Genomic DNA, 19,283 nt, shown 5'->3' with positions numbered 1-19,283 from the left:
TAGACCACAGCGCCACCCATGTCCCAAGGCGGATATGGAACCCTGTAAAAACAAAAACAGGCATTTCCCTTCAAAACTCCTGTGTGTATGCAACTTAGTGCAGGATGGCTGACCAGCTAAAAGCCCAATCCTATTTGTATTTACTCAGAAGTAATTCTCAAACATTTTACTAGTACAAACCAAACAAACAACATTATGGCCTGGAGATGTCAGGTAAAGGACTATTTTGGTACAAGACTTGGCAGACACCTACCCCAAGGAAGGCATATGTTGGTAAGGACAGGAATCACGAACATGGAATGGCAGGTTAGAGGAAGCAGGAATATGAGGTTGTGGGCAGAGTGGTCCAAAAGGCCTCATCAGGGAGTCCAGCACAGGTTTAGGGAGCATGAAAGCCTGGGTAGCTTTGATTCTTCTTTGGTCTTGGTTTGAGGCCATTAAGAACTGTCAGGACCAGAGGTTGCTACACCTTTCTTGAGCAACCCATCACAGCTATCTTCTACTGGCCAACTTTTGTATATGTAAGATTTCTCATGATTTGTCTTGGCATGCAGCAATAGGAGTTCCGCAGTTGCCCTAGTCCAAGTTCATTTTTTAACTCTTGGCCAAGAAAGCATCTGCAGAAGTCACAAATAGTGTTCTTTTTTTCACTCATTGCATTGTTCTCATTGGCACACACAGCTTGCTGTTGCGAACAACAGAATAATAACACTGCAAGAAGACATGGAGCGAGTCAAAGAAGAAAGTTCATATATTTTGGAATCCAACAGGAAGGTCAGTGTGTTTGTGTGTGTCTAGCAACTGCAGGTAGATCACGTCCCGCTGCGTCACTGCCATGGAGTTGCCTGTATGCAGTGCAACTTACTTTTCTAGGACCTGAAGGCATTTTACTGCAAAGTACCTTATTTCTTCTGTTCTCTGCCTCTGTTATACTGTGATCTGTCCGGTATGTGTATTGACATGCCAAATTATAGAGCTCCCCTTGGAGAACTTAGGTTGCAGAAGGATCCTTGTGCTGTCATTTACTTGCATGCATTAAGATCTGAATGTACACTATCCATTGCGAACACACACTGATGTTTAAATAATTAGTGTGGCCTTCGGTATCGTAGTAGCTACACAGATAAATTAACAAAGAAGAAGAGGAAGAAGAGTTTGGATTTGATATCCTGCTTTATCACTACCCGAAGGAGTCTCAAAGCGGCTAACATTCTCCTTTCCCTTCCTCCCCCACAACAAACACTGAGAGACTTGGAAGAAGTGTGACTAGCCCAAGGGCACCCAGCAGCTGCATGTGGAGGAGCGGGGAAGTGAACCCGGTTCACCAGATTACGACTCTACAGCTCTTAACAACTACACCACACTGCTCTCCAAAGATGATGTTTTTGCATGAACTTAGCCAAAAGAGAAAAATCAGAAGGGACATCATTTAATCATTGTGATATTTGTTGAGTACCAAAAACACGACAACAAAACCCCATTGCTTTTCTGATTTAACAGCAGGTTCCCAAGCAAGACAGAACTGCAGATGGACAGGCCCTTAGTGAAGCACGGAAACACTTAAAGGAAGAAACACAGCTGCGGCTGGTAGGTGGCACAACTCAATGCTCAGGTCTAAGAGACTCTTACAAGCCCTGGATCTCATGCTGTACTGACATTTTCCCATATGAATGGAGAATTAGCATTCATTGGAAGCTGGATTTTACTTAATCAGATGTGAGAAACACCATTTTGATAAAGTAGGGTGAAGCCTACAAAGGCTCATCTCACAATAAATTCAGTAGCATTCAATGGGCTAAACTAGCACTGCTGCTCTTCTGGATTTGTATAGAAAATTCACCTATCATTTTTTGTGCTGGAGGAATGGACAATGTGGGTAGATTTTTCATATTCCAGATTTCATATACTGTAAATGTATGTGTGTGTGTGATTTAGGATGTGGAAAAAGAGCTTGAGGTGCAGATTGGAATGAGACAAGAGATGGAACTGGCCATGAAGATGCTGGAAAAAGATGTCTGTGAGAAGCAAGATGCACTGGTGGCACTCAGGCAGCAGCTTGATGATCTCAGGGCCCTAAAACTCGAACTTTCCTTCAAGCTGCAGGTAAGCAAGCCAGACCAGGTTGGCTGCTAGGTAATGACTCACTCCTCTTAGCTTTATGGTGGAAAATATGCAGGGTTTGGATATGAGACACCAAGGTTCAAATGCTTGGTCAGCCTGAAGTTCAAGAAGAGGACCCTCGGCATTCTCAACCTCACTTGGCTTGCATGGTTAAATGTTATTACCTCCCCTGAACTCTTGTGGCATTGTAGGCATGAAAAAGAAACATAGTGCTGTAGGGTAGGACAGCAGTCATCTTGAGCCCTGCTCTGTAGGGTAATTTAAGTGTGTTTCTCTGTGAAAGGACACTTAACATCACCTCTGTACTGCACTGTGCTCCTTTTACAATTTCTCCACATGGAACTATCTGGGCTGGAGCAGATATCACAACAGCTACACCTTACTTCTGAGTAAGAGGTTGGGAAAGGGCTGTGGGATTTGCGTCTTTCCTCTGTCTGTATCTCTCTCTCTCTCTCCCCCCTGCCCCCATCTCTCTTGCTAATTTTTCCCTGCCATGGTTCAGTGTTGCACATGGAGTGCTTATAACTCAGCATTTGAATTCAGGGCCTGTTGCTTCTCCCTTTTTGGTTAATCATAGTTACAGTGATACCATTTAGTCTTGCACAAGTTTTACATAGATAAGATCAAAAGCCTTGAAGTAAACCTTGTGTCGAGAATCTTAAAGCCTTCAAATTTAACTTACTGTATTTTAGCCGTAAACAATAATTCTAATGTTCAAAGTGTATTTAGGATAATGTAAATTATTTACATGATGTTTACATTATTTACAATAATGTTTGGTCCCAGCTCCTGCCCACCTAGCAGTTCGAAAGCACGTCAAAGTGCAAGTAGATAAATAGGTACCTCTCCGGCGGGAAGGTAAACGGCGTTTTCGTGCATTGCTCTGGTTTCGCCAGAATCGGCTTAGTCATGCTGGCCACATGACCTGGAAGCTGTCTGTGGACAAACGCTGACTCCCTCAGCCAGTAAAGCGAGATGAGCGCTGCAACCCCAGAGTCGTTTGCGACTGGACTTAACTGTCAGGGGTACCTTTACCTTTAGGCCACTTCAGCACAGCTTTGTGAAGCTGGTGGTTGCAATTCCAATTCTGTAGTGAGGGACTGTGGCCAGTAGTGTGATTTGGCAAAGACCATGCACTCAGCCTATGCTTGAAATAGGACTTGAACTCGTGTCTCCCTTTTTTTTGTCCTCTGGGCTTTCCATGTCTTCATTTTAAAATCACTGCAACTATTCAGTGTTTGTGCATTTTTCTCTCAGTTTGGTACTTCAGCATCAACAATACTCAGTCAACAACAAGATGCAGGTGACTGCTGCATAAATAAATAAATAAGGATGGTGTTGTGACTTTTTGCCTTCCTAGAGTTCTGACCTTGGAGTGAAACAGAAGAGTGAACTAAACAGCCGCTTGGAGGAGAAGACAAATCAGATGGCTGCTACCATTAAACAGCTCGAACAAAGGTAAGATTGAAACTTGCTTAGTAAGCAAAATACAAAGTTGGCCTTCAGTTGGGTGTGTTTTTTAAAGATACTCTTAATGTACGTATTTTTAGCATATTTGAAAATGGAGGTTAAGCATTTTCAACATGGTGCACTACAAAGCATTACCCTGAAGAAGCAGACATAAGTAATTTCCCCCGCCTCCTTTGCGTATAGTAAGAAGTTAGGTAAAGTGGGCTGATTATCCAATACGTAACCTAGAAAAAGGAAATTGGCCTAGTGAGGGCTGCATGGCAGTCATGGGTATGGCCACATCACACAAACATAGAATCATAGAATCATAGAGTTGGAATAGACCACAAGGGCCATCGAGTCCAACCCCCTGCCAAGCAGGAAACACCATCAGAGCACTCCTGACATATGGTTGTCAAGCCTCTGCTTAAAGACCTCCAAAGAAGGAGACTCCACCACACTCCTTGGCAGCAAATTCCACTGTCGAACAGCTCTTACTGTCAGGAAGTTCTTCCTAATGTTTAGGTGGAATCTTCTTTCTTGTAGTTTGGATCCATTGCTCCGTGTCCGCTTCTCTGGAGCAGCAGAAAACAACCGTTCTCCCTCCTCTATATGACATCCTTTTATATATTTGAACATGGCTATCATATCACCCCTTAACCTCCTCTTCTCCAGGCTAAACATGCCCAGCTCCCTTAGCCGTTCCTCATAAGGCATCGTTTCCAGGCCTTTGACCATTTTGGTTGCCCTCCTCTGGACACGTTCCAGTTTGTCAGTGTCCATACAACATGCACGGTTTCTCTCACACACATACATACACAAGATACGAAGCTATGATCAATCTGATGACTGGGGAGGGGGTGATTCCCATTCCCATCAGGCTGCTGGACTTGGCAGAAAGGTTTAAACCATGCCTACTTTCATTCTCTCCCCCCCCCCTTTTTTTTACCGCTGCTGCCAAAATTGAGGAGTTCTTGATGAGACCAGAGAACTTGTTTGGAAGGGCCACCCCAAACCAGGGTGTAGCTGCCCCTGTTTGAACGCTGAACCTTGCAAATACACCAGATTTAGCCATGCTGAAATATCTATCGCTATATCCACTGCTGTTACTGAATGGAAATCAAGACCGGTTTCTTAACACATACATAGTTGTTGTTTGTATTTTCAAGAAAAGCATTGACATTGAAATATATTGTCAGATACCTGTTAAATTAACTGGTGTTTTCTTCTGCTGTCAATTTCCTCCTCTTCTCTCCCTCCATTTCCCCCTTATCATCTCCTTATCATCATATAGTGAAAAGGATTTGGTGAAACAGGCAAAAACCTTAAATAGCGCAGCAAACAAACTGATTCAGAAGCCCCATTAGGCTTTTTTTTTTTGCAGCTGGTCGCCTCACAACTCTTGACATCTCAGCTCAGTTATGAGGGGAAAGCAAAAAGAGATTGAGAATTTAGATGTCAGACTTAAATGTTGTCACCTAAAGTTGACTTGGAATTTGGTGGATTTCTTTTTCTTTCTCTTTTTTAAGCATCTGTTTTGTTTGGAAATAGAAAAGGTAGCCTATAATCTTCCTTCCCTTAGTTATTTGTTGCTTAAACTTTACGAAACTACAAATGATTTGACCAGAACCTACTCCATAAAATCATAAGTAAAAACAGATTTGTGGGTCTGTACATACAATTGATACCAAGTGTATACAGCACAAGCTTTTTACTCTTGACAGGATATTGGAAAAGTGTGAAGCTTTCCCCCTGAAAATTCTCAGATTTGCGGGAAGCTGAGGTAGTTCCCTCTGTTTCCCTGTTGTGAAGTGTATGAAGAAAATACACACATGGAAGTTAAAGCAGTTGGGTGCCTGCTGCAAGCCATGAACGTTTAGCTTTTCTGTCCCATTTGATCTCAAGACCAGGACAAGCTCACGTCGGAAGAACTTTCCATTAGAAGGGCCTAGTCCTTGTTTACCAAAGGCTTGTCTGCATTGCACGTTTCCCACCCCCACCCCAACTGTGCATTTATCACAAATTTATGTAGACGGAAAGTGGGTCTGATATGCACAGTGTGCTCAGACACAACTCAAAGGATGCACCAGTTCACAGATATTGTGCGTCCAACCACCCCAGCTGAGATGGGGCGAGATTACACTGTTTTGCTTTATAGCAGAACAAAATATGTTTCTGCTTGGACTTGCTCTTTTCACCTTCTCTCAATTGCATTTACATACAATTGTCTCCTTCGGTGTCTTTTCCCACCTGCCCATTCCGATGATCCCACAACCCCATTATTTTGATATAATCCACTGTACATGAACGTAAGGAAATATCCAGAGGAGGGCAGTAATAATACAAAACAAATAATGCAAACCAAAATTGTAATGAGCTGTAACCAGAATATTTTGCAGTGCAAGGACGCACTAAGACAATGCGCCAATGCCAACCATTTTGCATTAGAGAAAGACATATTCATTCAACCTTCTCCAGTGACATGGATGCAACGCCTAGTCACTAGCTATATTTTAAAATGGAAATCCCTTTTCGTTTCTGCATTGCCTTCTACCTCTGCCTTCATTTCCCTAAAAAATAAACAGTGGTTCTCTTTTCTAGAAGGACTCTCATAATAGGTGTGTGTTATCTTCTCTTCCTCTTTTAGGAAAGATGGAGTAATGTATTTTGCAGAACAGTTCATTATGGTTCTTACCTTGTTTAAGAGGATGAATGGAACTGGTAGTGTTTTACTGCTGGTCAGTCATTGACTCAGAGTAGCTACAGCATACGATAACTAGATCGTTATTGCTTAAAGTTGCCTTTTGATCTTGTTAACTTTTGATTCTAAGTGTTTGGTTCAAACAGGGGACTTACCGAAAGACCGACAAAAACCTAGAAAGCATAGGAAAACAGCTTGCTGGAACTCAAAATAACATTATTTTTTTGTTTTGGGATTAAATTAGGGGTCTTTCTCGTGACTGCAAAAGTTCACTGTGCTAGTCCCTAAACAGCCTTTAGTGTGTAGGGAGTCATTATCAATACTCGTCCAGTTGTCCAAATTAGTTTTATAGTTTTAAATAGTCTGTTGTTCTTTTTTAAGTTCCCTCCCTTGGAAATCTCCTGTTTTGTGTTCAAGCAAAATGGGGGAAATTGACTTTTTGAAAGATGGGGGAGGGGAATAATTGGCTGATTTTAGAATCTAAGGGGCTGATTCTTACTCTTGTATTCCTTGTAAAACTGGCAGAGCAGCAGATGTTTTGCTCTTTTCCTTTAAAGTAAGAATCCTTAAGAATTACACTTTGGTGTGGCATGTTTGTAATTGTACCCAGTTAATTTGGAGCAATGTCTATTTAGGCACCAATTTAAATTCCATCCTAAAGTAAACATGTTTCATTAAAATGTCCAATTTGGTGGCTAGGATTATTACGATGCCACACCCCTCTTGTAGTTAGGATTTAGCTTTCACATGACCAAAAGAGACTTGGCTGGCTTAACATAGGCTGCGGTATGATTATCATGCTTAGAGAGGACAAGGGAACAAATACACAGCTTCCGAATTCTAGCCCATAATTCCTTCTGTTTCAAATGTCCTTTGAAGTCATGCTTCAGAGTCATACCTGGTTCCTGCTAGTTGGCCGTAGGATGCCTTAGTTTGAGTGAGAACAGAGGATGGTCCCTTAGAATAATGGTTGGAAGCGGAAACTGTCGCCATCTTAGCCCTTCAGAGAATGGTCTGGTGGACTTTGTTCTGGTTAAGGAAGAGAAAATGTTATGTTGCTGATTGATCTTGACGGTGATTTGCTAATGAGCCAGTCCCCTCTGTCCCTCTCTTCTCCACACCGATGGCTTGAATTGCTGTGCTTCTGCCAGCCACTCACTCAGGATGTCAAACTGGGCACATGATACAGTTTTTCATACTTTCTGTAAGTTGAGAGGTTGTGACAGTGGGGTGCTTTCAAGGAGGTGATAACTCCATCAGCATCCTGAGCTGGTAGATGGAGGACTGTGCCATATGCCTGATTAAATCACGTTTGAGTCTGTTTCAAGATGGTATTTCAGAGGTGGACTGGCATATGTGGTAGCTCCAGAATTTTTGCTGAGTGACTGCCTCTATTTGTCCACCCTACAGTTAGGCCACTGTGCTGAGTATATGCCACATAGCTGGTGAAAACAGGCAGTCTGAAATCAGCCCCTCTGTTGTGAAAGTGCAGTTCTCTCCCTGCCCCCCCCCCCCCAATTGCAGTGATGCCTCAAGTAGGTTGGGAAGCCTAAATACTTGTCCACGACTTTGTATCCACTCTGGATCCGTGTGTGTTTAACCTGATGTAACAGTTGTGGAAGAGACCAGACAAATGCACTAATTTCTTAATATAGTAGGTAACCCATGATGCAAGTTCCAATTACTTGTATAAAGCTGCAATGTAACGTAAATTTAAAAGAAATGACTTACAAATACTGTGTAATTGAGATTTGCTTTGACTATGGATAAAAGTGATGTTTTATGTTTATCATCTAATTGACTGTAAACTGTAGTTATAGAATAAAAAAAAAATGAAAATAGAAGTTTCTTCTGCCTGGTTCACCTCCATTTTGATTTTTCTTTAGATTTCTTTTGGTTCCCCCTCTCACTTCCTGTTCCCATACGTTTCCTCTCATCTTTCATTGGGCTCAGTTTTTTCTTTAATTTATTGTTTAACCTCAGTCTTCCTCCCCACCATGGCTTTTGTTTTTTATCACAAGTTCATGTGGCTCAAATCCAGATTGCAACATGCAGTGAAGGAGCGTCAGTCCCTGGAGGAAGACAATCGGCTCTTCAAGCAGGAGTTTGGGGATAAGATCAACAGCCTTCAGATGGAGGTGGAACAGCTCACCAAGCAGCGGTGAACAGAACTGATTTATTTGTGTGTGATTTTATTGAGCAGCCTTTCTCCAGCTCGGTTGGAACATCTTGCATGTGCTGCATATTTGGCAGGGTTCCTCACATGTTGGCATAGCAAGCCTCTCCAAAACAAGGGTGACATTTTGAAATTTCCAAACTTCCAATTTGTGTAAGTCCATATACATCTTTTAGTAGAATCGTAGAGCTGTAGAGTTGGAAGGAACCACTAAGATCATCTCATCCCACCCCTGCAATGCAGGAATCTTTTGCCCAACGTGGGGCTCAAACCCACAACCCTGAGATTAAGAGTCTCATGCTCTGCCAACTGAGCTATCTCAAAGCTTAAGGCTAAAGAAGAGCTTTTTCCCATTTGTGTAGCCAGCCAATGTAAGTCAGTACAGACGGACCTCGGAAGTCAAACGGAATCTGTTCTGGAAGCCCTTTCGACTTCCGAAAGGTTCGGAAACCAAGGCGCAGCTTCCGATTGGTTCCCGATTGCACAGGCATGCCAGAAACAATAGCGGAAGCCATACCGGATGTTCAGCTTCCAAAAAAAGAAAGAAAAGAAAACCGGAACACTTCTGGTTTTTGATCGTTTGGGAGCCGGAACGTTCGACTCCCAAGACATTTGGGAGCCGAGGTATGACTGTAAGTCATATGGCTTTTAAGAGTTGTCTCCTCCATCTTCAGCAGCGGCCTGTGTGCTGTGTGCCTAGAGATCTGCCTGGATTGTCACCCATGTGTGCAAATCCGTGGGCCACTTTAGAGGAACCACCACAAGTGAATGTATTAAACGATGCTCACACAAACGGGCATACTCATTCACCACGCGTTATGTTCTTGGCCTTCGTGATACTAGTGCACAGCTAATATTGATCCTCTACCTGCTCCTGCAGGAGACATGAGAAATCATAAGCTGTGCATAGAACCTGCTAGTCTCCATGCAGGGGAAGTGCTGTTGATGCACACTGTTCCTGTGTGCAGTGGTGAATCATGGCTCACGTGCCTCTGGGTTTACCCATGTCTTTCTGTGTTCACATTGAGTACATAATGATGCATTTTGTCATGGGTGCCTCAGTTGAGATTCCTGCATTGCAGGGCGTTGGACCAGATGACCCCTGGATCCTTACAACTCTACAATTCTATGATTCTATGTGCTCTGGCAATTTTAAAATGAAATGAAATTGGTCAATGCAGGAACATAGGAAGTTGTCTTATACTGAGTCCGACCATTGGGCCATCTGAGTTAGCGTTGTCTCCAGTGGCTGTCTAGGGCTTCAGGCAGGAGCCTGAATTTCCAGCCCCATCTAGAGATGCCGGGGATTGAATCTGGGACCTTTTGCATGCAAACCTGATGCCACACTGCTTAGCTGTACCCAGCGAGGCTAGCAGGATCAGAGGAGGGCAAGGCACTTACACGCCTAAGGGAGGGGTTACAAAGTTTGGCATTGGGATGGGCCAAGGGTGCGACTTGGATGCGCTGCCGTTTTCTTCAGAGGGGTCGTTTTTGAAATTCTCAACCTGGAGCGTAAAAAATAGGAATCCTTTCCTTCTTTCAGTGGCCCTTTTTTATCGGGTCAATAAACTACAGCTTGTCCTTAACACACTTTCTCTCCACGCTGCTACTTCAGGGGCCAGCTGGAACTGGAACTGAAACGGGAGCGAGAGCGATGGTCACATTTCCACCCTGGAATTCAAGAGAACAGAAGCTTGCACAGCCAAAGCAAAGGATTCCAGAAGGCCGGATTTAAAACAGTAATGTTCTTCTTCTGCTTCTTGGTGCTTAACTGTAGCTTTAATTCAGTTACTCTTTTTAACCTGTTAGGATTCTTCTTATTTTTTACTGTTGCTGCTGCTGAGGTTTGTGTTTCCTGTTGGTCACAGTAAAGCTAAAGTATACTGTAACAGCTTGCGGTGATTCAAAGCTGGTGAATTTCCTGCACGGACATTGCTAGGTTATTTAAAAGGCCTCAGACCCAGAGCACAAACATGCATTAGCTAATCTGTAGGTCTAAATGTAAATTTAGGTCTTTGAGTATACTTATTTGTTTGTTTATAAGCTCTTTATATACCGCCCTTAAAAAATAAACAATCAGGGTGGTGTACAGCAATATAGAAACATTAAAGGAATATTAAAAGCAGTAGAGAAAAATAATTACCATTACTGGCTGCTCAAGAATATTTTAAACAACTACATTGAGAGATGTCTTTAAGTCAAAAGTGAGGGTGCTGGAAAAGTGTCCCACAGAATGGGACCTGCAACGTTTAGTGCCTGACTTCCGGTTAAGATGGTGAGTGGCTAGGGTCTCACTAGCACCGTGGCAAGTAATGTGGTTTTTTTTTTAGTTAAAAAAACAGACGGGGGGAAGGGGCAGGTGACCTGGAGCTTGGCCCCCTGAACGGCTGCCGATAAAATTCCCCTGTGCACGTGCAAATTGCATGTAGGTCAAAGCAGCCTGCAAATCGTCCATCGATCCTCGTGTGTGACGATTGCAGCTGCCTGTTTTGTTGCATGCATATGAGTAGCTGCTGCTTTTCTGCATTTGAGCTTACAGCAAAAAAAAAAGAAAAAAGGAAGAGGTATATGTTGTGTGCATGCCTCTGCCTCCTGGCCGGCTTTAAAACTCTGCACTGCTTACAGAAATTTTAATACAGTGGTGCCTCGCAAGACGAAATTAATCTGTTCCGCAAGTCTCTTCGTCTTGCGGTTTTTTTCGTCTTGCGAAGCACGGCTATTAGCTGCTTAGCGGCTTAGCGGCTATTAACGGCTTAGCGGCTTTAAGAAAAAGGAAACAAACTCGCAAGAACTCGCAAGACGTTTCGTCTTGCGAAGCAAGCCCATAGGGAAATTCGTCTTGCAGAACGACTCAAAAAACGGAAAACCCTTTCGTCTAGCGAGTTTTTCGTCTTGCGAGGCATTCGTCTTGCGGGGCACCACTGTATAAGCTGTTCTGTGAATTTCCAAAAAATTTAAATAAATCAAGATCAGTTCAATTCGTGAGAACTAGAGGACAGAGCCTACTCGTTAATGGCCTGTATTCTGTGAAACTCCCTCCTTTTAATTGATGTAATTTTATTTGATATGCTGTGGAGGGAGGGTGGGGTGTACTGCCAGAATCATATTTAAAAACACTACTGTTTACTTAAAAAAAGAGAGAGATTTAAATAGAAGGACATTTTATTGTAATCTTAAGTTTATCATTGTTCATCTTCTTGGGAGGACTTTTTTCAGAAAGGCATAGATGTTCGGTAATAGTCTGGCAGCTGAATGGACACTAAACTGCCAAGATGGTTGGGGAACCCCCTGAAACTGAATTGGGGCGAGTCACAGCAAAGAGGAGAGGGATGTTGCCCATTTTAAATAAGTGTGCAAGTGATCCTTCAAATAAACTGGTCTGAAATCATTGAGGGCTTTAAAGGTTGGTAAAGGTAAAGGGACCCCTGACCATTAGGTCCAGTCGTGACCGACTCTGGGGTTACGGCGCTCTTCTCACTTTATTGGCCGAGGGAGCTGGCGTACAGCTTCCGGGTCATGTGGCCAACATGACTAAGCCGCTTCTAGCAAACCAGAGCAGCGCACGGAAACGCCGTTTACCTTCATAGAATCATAGAATCATAGAGTTGGAATAGACCACAAGGGCCATCGAGTCCAACCCCCTGCCAAGCAGGAAACACCATCAGAGCACTCCTGACATATGGTTGTCAAGCCTCTGCTTAAAGACCTCCAAGAAGGAGACTCCACCACACTCCTTGGCAGCAAATTCCACTGTCGAACAGCTCTTACTGTCAGGAAGTTCTTCCTAATGTTTAGGTGGAATCTTCTTTCTTGTAGTTTGGATCCATTGCTCCGTGTCCGCTTCTCTGGAGCAGCAGAAAACCTTTCTCTTAGGCCAGAATGGTACCTATTTATCTACTTGCATTTTGACGTGCTTTCGAACTGCTAGGTTGGCAGGAGCAGGGACCGAGCAACGGGAGCTCACCCCGTCGCGGGGATTCGAACTGCCGACCTTCTGATCGGCAAGTCCTAGGCTCTGTGGTTTAACCCACAGCGCCACCCGCGTCCCTTCTTCAAAAGTCCCCAGAGTAACACACGCACATGGCAATTTCTGTTACCACAATTCTCGTTATTTTCTCTTAAGTGATCTCTAGTTCTTCTCGTAGTGGTCGGTAGTTTCATGGTGGCCCAAAGTTTGTGGATTCTGTCCGTTCAGGAAACTAACAGCTATTGCTGAGGGGAGGGGAAATGGACACTGCAGATATTATTTCTTCTGTGTTCTTCTTTGATCCTTCAGTATCTGTTTGTTCTGACAGGATGCAGGCAGCAAACACCTGGAAGGAGAGTCTCCGTGGAGAACACCGATAAAAGAGGGGCAGACAGTTCTTCCAAGCAAGTATGGACCATATATTCAATTCATATTCTCTTTGATCATACAGGTGTTGGTGGTTATGATTCAGTGGCCAGTTTTTCAGCTAATAAGGTGACTTCTCGTATGATTTCTGTAGACTCACACACATGAAATTTTATCTGATGTTTGTCTGGGACATCCTTGCAAACAATGGCTGAATTTAGACAATTGTGATCCAGACATTTTTCAATTATACTATATTTGCACACCATTTTTAGCATGTGTTCCAGGCTATGATAAGTACTCTAGGGAGGATACTTAACATCCCATGATAAGTTATGCTGAAGGTGGCACATCTAGAGAGTGAGCTTTGCTGTGAGCTTACAGTTGCTTTCTTGCAGGGCATTGGATGCCCAGATTCAGGATGCCAGATTCCCTCCAAATTGCTTGGCCATTGCAGTGGTTTTTAGTGGGCAAACAGAAGCTTAGGGAAATTGTGGGGTCTGTTCAGGTAGCATATATGTCATAGGTAAAGGGACCCCTGACCATTAGGTCCAGTCGTGACCGACTCTGGGGTTGTGGCGCTCATCTCGCTCTATAGGCCGAGGGAGCCGGCGTTTGTCCGCAGACAGCTTCCGGGTCATGTGGCCAGCATGACTAAGCCGCTTCTGGCGAACCAGAGCAGCACATGGAAACACTGTTTACCTTCCCGCCGGAGCGGTACCTATTTATCTACTTGCACTCTGACGTGCTTTTGAACTGCTAGGTTGGCAGGAGCAGGGACCGAGCAACGGGAGCTCACCCCGCCACGGGGTTTGGAACCGCCGACCTTCTGATTGGCAAGTCCTAGGCTGTGTGGTTTAACCCACAGCGCCACCCGCGTCCCATAGAGGCATATAATACAAAACTCCACACATTGTGGTGGCTCTTCTAGGGAAGTGTTATTTGAACTATTGGCGTGTGCTGAAGTGTGAAACAAGCAACTTTCATGTAGATGTGCTCATCAAAGTGTTTTATGTGTCTTAGTTTTGACACATCTTAGTTTCTGGGTCCAAGATGTTCAGTTTCTGTTAATAGGTTCTCGTGGGAAACTTGCAGATTCTAGCTTCGCACAATTAACTCAGGCTGGTGTCAATTTACTCTTGGCAGAAAGCCCAGGTCTGCTTGACCTAGAAACTACTCACTCTGATTGGTTAACGACCAGCACTCTGCTCTGTTATCAAGGGTTTGTTAGCTCAGTTTGAAGTGAGGTGTTGTTAGGAGTAGAAGTGCTGTGTATGGTTTTGAGAGAGAGAAAGAGAGGGTTTATTTTGCTTTGATTTGTATGCAGAAACTCTGCTGGTTTTATTTTCTCCTTTTTTAATAAATCCTGTAAATAGTTCTTCTGAGTCTAGCTGACTAGTCATTACCGCCGCAACTAGCTTCTTCGCTGTGCAGGAAAACTCTGCTACGTTTGGGCTAAAGCCAGTAGGGCTATGCCTGACACTCCAAAGTTCCATGAGGTTATGGGCATTGTGCTGCCAGCCTGAGTTGTGGTGGTGTCAGCATCAACGGCATTGGTTCCAGTAGTTCCAGAAGTTGCGGTTCCTGTTGGTGCAGCTGATGGACTCTGGCTGGTTCCTGACCGTGGTGAGCTGGTGACGCAGCGGACACAAGGACAACAGCTGCAGCGTGTGAGTGCTGGGTGCTGTGGTTCCTGTTTTCTCTCTCGGTGGTCGTGAGTAGCTGGTTCCGGGTTCCAGGGACATCGCTCTCAAGATGGCCTCACAACCAGTTCAGATGGCTTTTGAGCGTCTGAATGACTCCAATTACTTGCTGTGGTCGGAACGCATGCAGGCAGTGCTGCAGAGGGATCGTCTCTGGCAAGTGGTGAGTAAGTTTCCTGCGAAGCCTGATGATGAAGACCTCGATAAAGACCAAAGAGCAAGGGCCACAATTGTCTTGGGGCTGGAAGATTCCCAGTTACCGTATGTGAGGGGAATCAAGACAGCTAGAGGTGTGTGGCAAGCACTTAAAGAACTCCATGTGCGTGAGACAGCGGTTTCCAAGCTGTTCATTCGCAAGGCATTGTACAAGGCAATGTTACAGCCTGGGGTTACAATGCAGGAACACCTACACAGTTTACAGTTAAAGTTTGCAGCGCTACAGGAAAGAGACTGTGCGTTAGACCAGCAGGAGAAGGTGGCTATTATTTTGAGTTCTCCCCCGGAAAGCTGGGATAATTTAGTTTTGTCTCTAGAAGGCATGCAGGAGCATGATTTATCAGTCAGTTACGTTACTGGGCGTTTGATTGAAGAATGGCAGAAGCGGCAAGAAAGGTCGTTGGCTGCAGAGGCTTCTACAGGCGGGCGGTTTGGAAGGAGTTCTCATGCCATGCCAGAGGTGAAGCAAAAGCAGCGTGCCGGTGAGGAGTCAGCGTTTGCTGTTAGGCGTTGTTTCCGATGTGGGTCCTCAGCGCATCTAAAACGACAATGTCCGGAGTTGGTCAAGTCTCAGTTGCCGGTGCAGGAGCAGAGACGAGATCAGCAGCAGCAGCAGCGTAAAAAGAAATTCTTCAAACAAAAACAGTCGGCTCAGCTGGTGACCGGCGAGGTCAAGAGTGCTGATGAGAAACAAGCGGTCTGGGTGGTTGATTCGGGAGCATCTCGCCACATCGTAAATTCAGATGAATTGTTTGTTTCCAAGAACTCAGCACAGCGCAGCCAGGTGGCTCTAGCAGACGGAAGTACTTCCGAAGTGATTTCGGGGGGTGCAGTTTTTGTTCCTTGTCTTCGTGAATGCCTGCAAAATGTACTTTGTGTGCCGTCATTAAGGAGCAATCTGATGTCTGTAGATTGTTTGCTAAAAGCTGGGTTTAAAGTGTATTTTGAAGGAGACAGTTGCATTATTAAGAAGGCTGGTGAGATTTTAGGCACTGCTAAGTCAGAGGGAGGCTTGTTTTGGCTTAAAGCAGGATCTCAAGTTGCAGCAGTAGTCAGTAAATCTCAGCCTGCAGTGAATAACAAAGCTATACATGACAATTGTGTGCACTTATTGCATAGGAAAATGGGGCATGCTTGCTGGAAAAGTGTACTAAAAATGTCTGAATTGGCTGATGGGGGTAATTTAAAGAGTTGTAACAAGTACCTTGATTGTAATGTGTGTAAGAAGGTTAAAACCCACAGAGTCTCTTACCCCAGAAGTGACAGAGTTAGTGAGTCACCGCTACAGCTGGTTCACATGGACGTAATTGGTCCATTTGCTGTAAGCAGGGGTGGATCGCGTTTTTCACTAACAATTGTGGATGACGCCACGCGTTATTCTTGGGTTTTTCCCATGAAGAATAAGGGTGACGTGTTCACTAAGTTTAAAGGCTGGGTGGCATCTGTGGAAAGATTTCTGTCCATTAAACTTAAAAGGATTCAGACAGACAGAGGTGGTGAATTTATGTCAAATGCCTTTAAAGATTGGTTACAAAAGCGTGGCATTGGGCATAGAAAAACGAACGTTTTTTCCCCAGAGGAGAATGGCGTTGCAGAGCGAAAAAACAGATCTTTACAAGATATGATGTTTGCCATGCTTGATGATGCTGATTTGCCCATGTCTTATTGGGGGGAGAGCATGCTCACCGCGTGTTATCTCCAAAACAGGCTCTTTCATCAAACAATAGGTACAACCCCGTACTTTAAATTGTTTCAGAAAAAACCCAAAATTGACCATTTGCATGTGTTTGGATCAAAAGCCTGGGTATTAATTCCAAAACAAATGAGGAAGAAGGGAGATCCTAAGACCAAACAGTTAGTGTTTGTGGGTTACCAGGAGCTGGGAAAAGGTTTCCGTTTTGCTGAAGGGACAAATGGCATCGTGATCTCCAGGAATGCCAGTTTTTGTGAACATAGTGGCTGGGAGAGACTACATGCCAATACTGAGGTTTGGTTTGAACCTTCCCAGGAGCTTCATGACTCTGAAGGTAAACACAGGGAGTCAGAGTCTGAGGGGGAGGAAAGTTCAGATAAGAGCTCTCAGGAAAGTGAAGTTAGCCAGAGACCAGTGGCTAAGCAACAAAAGAGAGGTCGCAGTTCTGAAGAGGAAAGTGGGTCAGAAGAAAAATTTTCTCCCAGAAGATCTAAAAGACAAAACAAAGGAGTGCCTCCAGTGCGTTTTTCTCCTGATACTGCAAATGTGTTTAGTGTGATTGCAGAACCCAAGAGTTTTCAGGAGGTGTTAAAGTTACCAAAAGAGGAGGCAGAGCTCTGGAAACAGGCAATGGAGGAAGAGATGTCCTCTCTGAATGAGCACAAGGTTTTTACACCAGTAGCAGCGCCTGAGGGGGCAAAGATTGTAGGCTGCAGGTGGGTGTACAAACTTAAACCTCTGGTGACAGGAGAGTACAAGTACAAAGCTCGTTTAGTGGCTCAAGGATATTCTCAGAGGCCTGGAAAAGATTATGACGAGACTTTTTCCCCTACTGCTAAGGGAGACAGTGTAAGGCTGATTTTAACACTTGGAGCAAAGAGAAAACTCCTGTTAAACCATTTTGACATTCAGACTGCATATTTACATGCATCAATATCAGAAGACCTGTATCTAGCCGAACCGCCTGGTTATGAGACAGGTTCCAATAGAGTGTTGAAATTAAACAAAGCTCTATATGGTCTCAAACAGGCTGCAAGATCTTGGAACAAATGTTTCCATGAGGCCTTAGTGTCATTTGGTTTCAAGCAGAGTACAGCTGACAATTGTGTTTATGTACGTGGTACAGGCAGTGATCAAGAGTTTTGTCTGATTTATGTAGATGATGTTTTGTATGCCTGCAAAACAGATAAACAAACTAAAAGGTTTGCCAAGCAATTGTCCAGTAAGTTCAAAGTGAAAAACTTAGGCCCGGTTAGGACATATCTAGGGTTGGAAGTGTGCTGGGCCCAAGATGGCAGCTGCCTAATTAGTCAGCAGAACAAAGTTAAACAACTACTGACTACATACAGGATGCAGGATTGCAAAGGGGCAGTGGTGCCTATGGATCCAGGTTTCATAAAAACACTTCATATAGATGAGAGTCCTGAATTTGAACATCCTGATGTATATCACTCTGTAATTGGAAGTTTATTGTATCTAGCACAGTGGTCCAGACCTGATATTAGTTATGCAGTAGGCATATTAAGTAGATTGGTCTCAAAACCCACACTAAATGCCTGGAAAGGGGTAAAACAAGTTCTGAGGTATCTCAAACAGACAATTGGCTATATGTTACAATTAAATTCTTCAGAGGATGAAATGTTGAGTTGCTACTGTGATAGTGACTGGGGAAATTTGCCGGATAGAAAATCTGTCACAGGACTAGTCATAATGGTCGGTGGAGCTTTAATCAGCTGGCGGTCACGCAAGCAAGACGTTGTAAGTGTGTCATCAACGGAATCAGAGTACGCCGCATTGAGTGAATTGTGCAACGAGGTGATTTATTTCAAGCATTTGTTAGCAGATTTAAATGTAAATTGTGGAGAACCAGTACAAGTTTACATTGATAATCAAGCTTGTATAACCTTAAGTAAAACAGAGGGTTTCAAATCGCGTTCCAAACATATCTCTGTAAAATACCAAAATGTACGTTGCTGTGTACAAGACAATATAATCACCTGTACTTATGTATCAAGTGAAGAAAATGTAGCAGATGTGTTAACTAAACCATTGGCAAAGATAAAGAACAAGCGAATGTGCAAGGGTTTAGGTTTGCTGGAAAAATGATCTCCTACATAGGTGTATTTGGTGTTAATTGTTCAGCAGAATCTGTGAGGGGGTGTTCAGTTTCTGTTAATAGGTTCTCGTGGGAAACTTGCAGATTCTAGCTTCGCACAATTAACTCAGGCTGGTGTCAATTTACTCTTGGCAGAAAGCCCAGGTCTGCTTGACCTAGAAACTACTCACTCTGATTGGTTAACGACCAGCACTCTGCTCTGTTATCAAGGGTTTGCTAGCTCAGTTTGAAGTGAGGTGTTGTTAGGAGTAGAAGTGCTGTGTATGGTTTTGAGAGAGAGAAAGAGAGGGTTTATTTTGCTTTGATTTGTATGCAGAAACTCTGCTGGTTTTATTTTCTCCTTTTTTAATAAATCCTGTAAATAGTTCTTCTGAGTCTAGCTGACTAGTCATTACCGCCGCAACTAGCTTCTTCGCTGTGCAGGAAAACTCTGCTACGTTTGGGCTAAAGCCAGTAGGGCTATGCCTGACACTCCAAAGTTCCATGACAAGATGTGGACAAGCAGAGCTCTCTTGTAAATCTAATCAAATGCTTACTAAGTAGCTTGAGGGCTTTGTGTTTGGATTTTGAGAGTTCATTGCATGGTGGGCTGGTAAAAACCTGGGAGTTCATAACTTTAATTTTATGGATTGTATTCTACTTTTGACAAGCTTGGTATGAGGCACGGACAACCAACCCTACTTTATGTTTGGAGCATCTAAGTATTATGAATGTGTGTGACCACATTACCATTATGACAAATCAGAACAAACTTAATAGCCAGCTTGCATTAGTT

The 19,283-nt window shown here is 43.7% G+C and overlaps 1 protein-coding gene across 6 annotated transcripts in view; it reads left to right on the top strand.

Moving 5' to 3' along the window:
* Positions 1-19,283, top strand: part of RUFY3 (RUN and FYVE domain containing 3) — a 54,697-nt gene that overhangs the window by 32,522 nt on the left and 2,892 nt on the right. For 4 of the 6 annotated variants that reach the window (XM_028743957.2, XM_028743958.2, XM_028743959.2 and 1 more), the window contains 7 exons: positions 682-774; positions 1,501-1,587; positions 1,936-2,103; positions 3,482-3,579; positions 8,313-8,432; positions 10,063-10,186; positions 12,743-12,822. In XM_028743957.2, coding sequence (XP_028599790.2) covers positions 682-774; positions 1,501-1,587; positions 1,936-2,103; positions 3,482-3,579; positions 8,313-8,432; positions 10,063-10,186; positions 12,743-12,822 — 770 coding nt within the window. Of the gene's footprint in view, positions 1-681; positions 775-1,500; positions 1,588-1,935; positions 2,104-3,481; positions 3,580-4,864; positions 7,783-8,312; positions 8,433-10,062; positions 10,187-12,742; positions 12,823-19,283 lie in introns of those variants that run through there. The other 2 variants (XM_028743962.2, XM_028743963.2) reach the window with 1 other exon arrangement.

The sequence above is a fragment of the Podarcis muralis genome, chromosome 9, assembly GCF_964188315.1.
Source record: "Podarcis muralis chromosome 9, rPodMur119.hap1.1, whole genome shotgun sequence".
In the NCBI taxonomy this organism is placed as follows: domain Eukaryota; kingdom Metazoa; phylum Chordata; class Lepidosauria; order Squamata; family Lacertidae; genus Podarcis; species Podarcis muralis.
The sequence above is the reverse complement of the archived record's forward strand: the minus strand, read 5'-3'. Positions and strand labels throughout refer to the sequence as shown.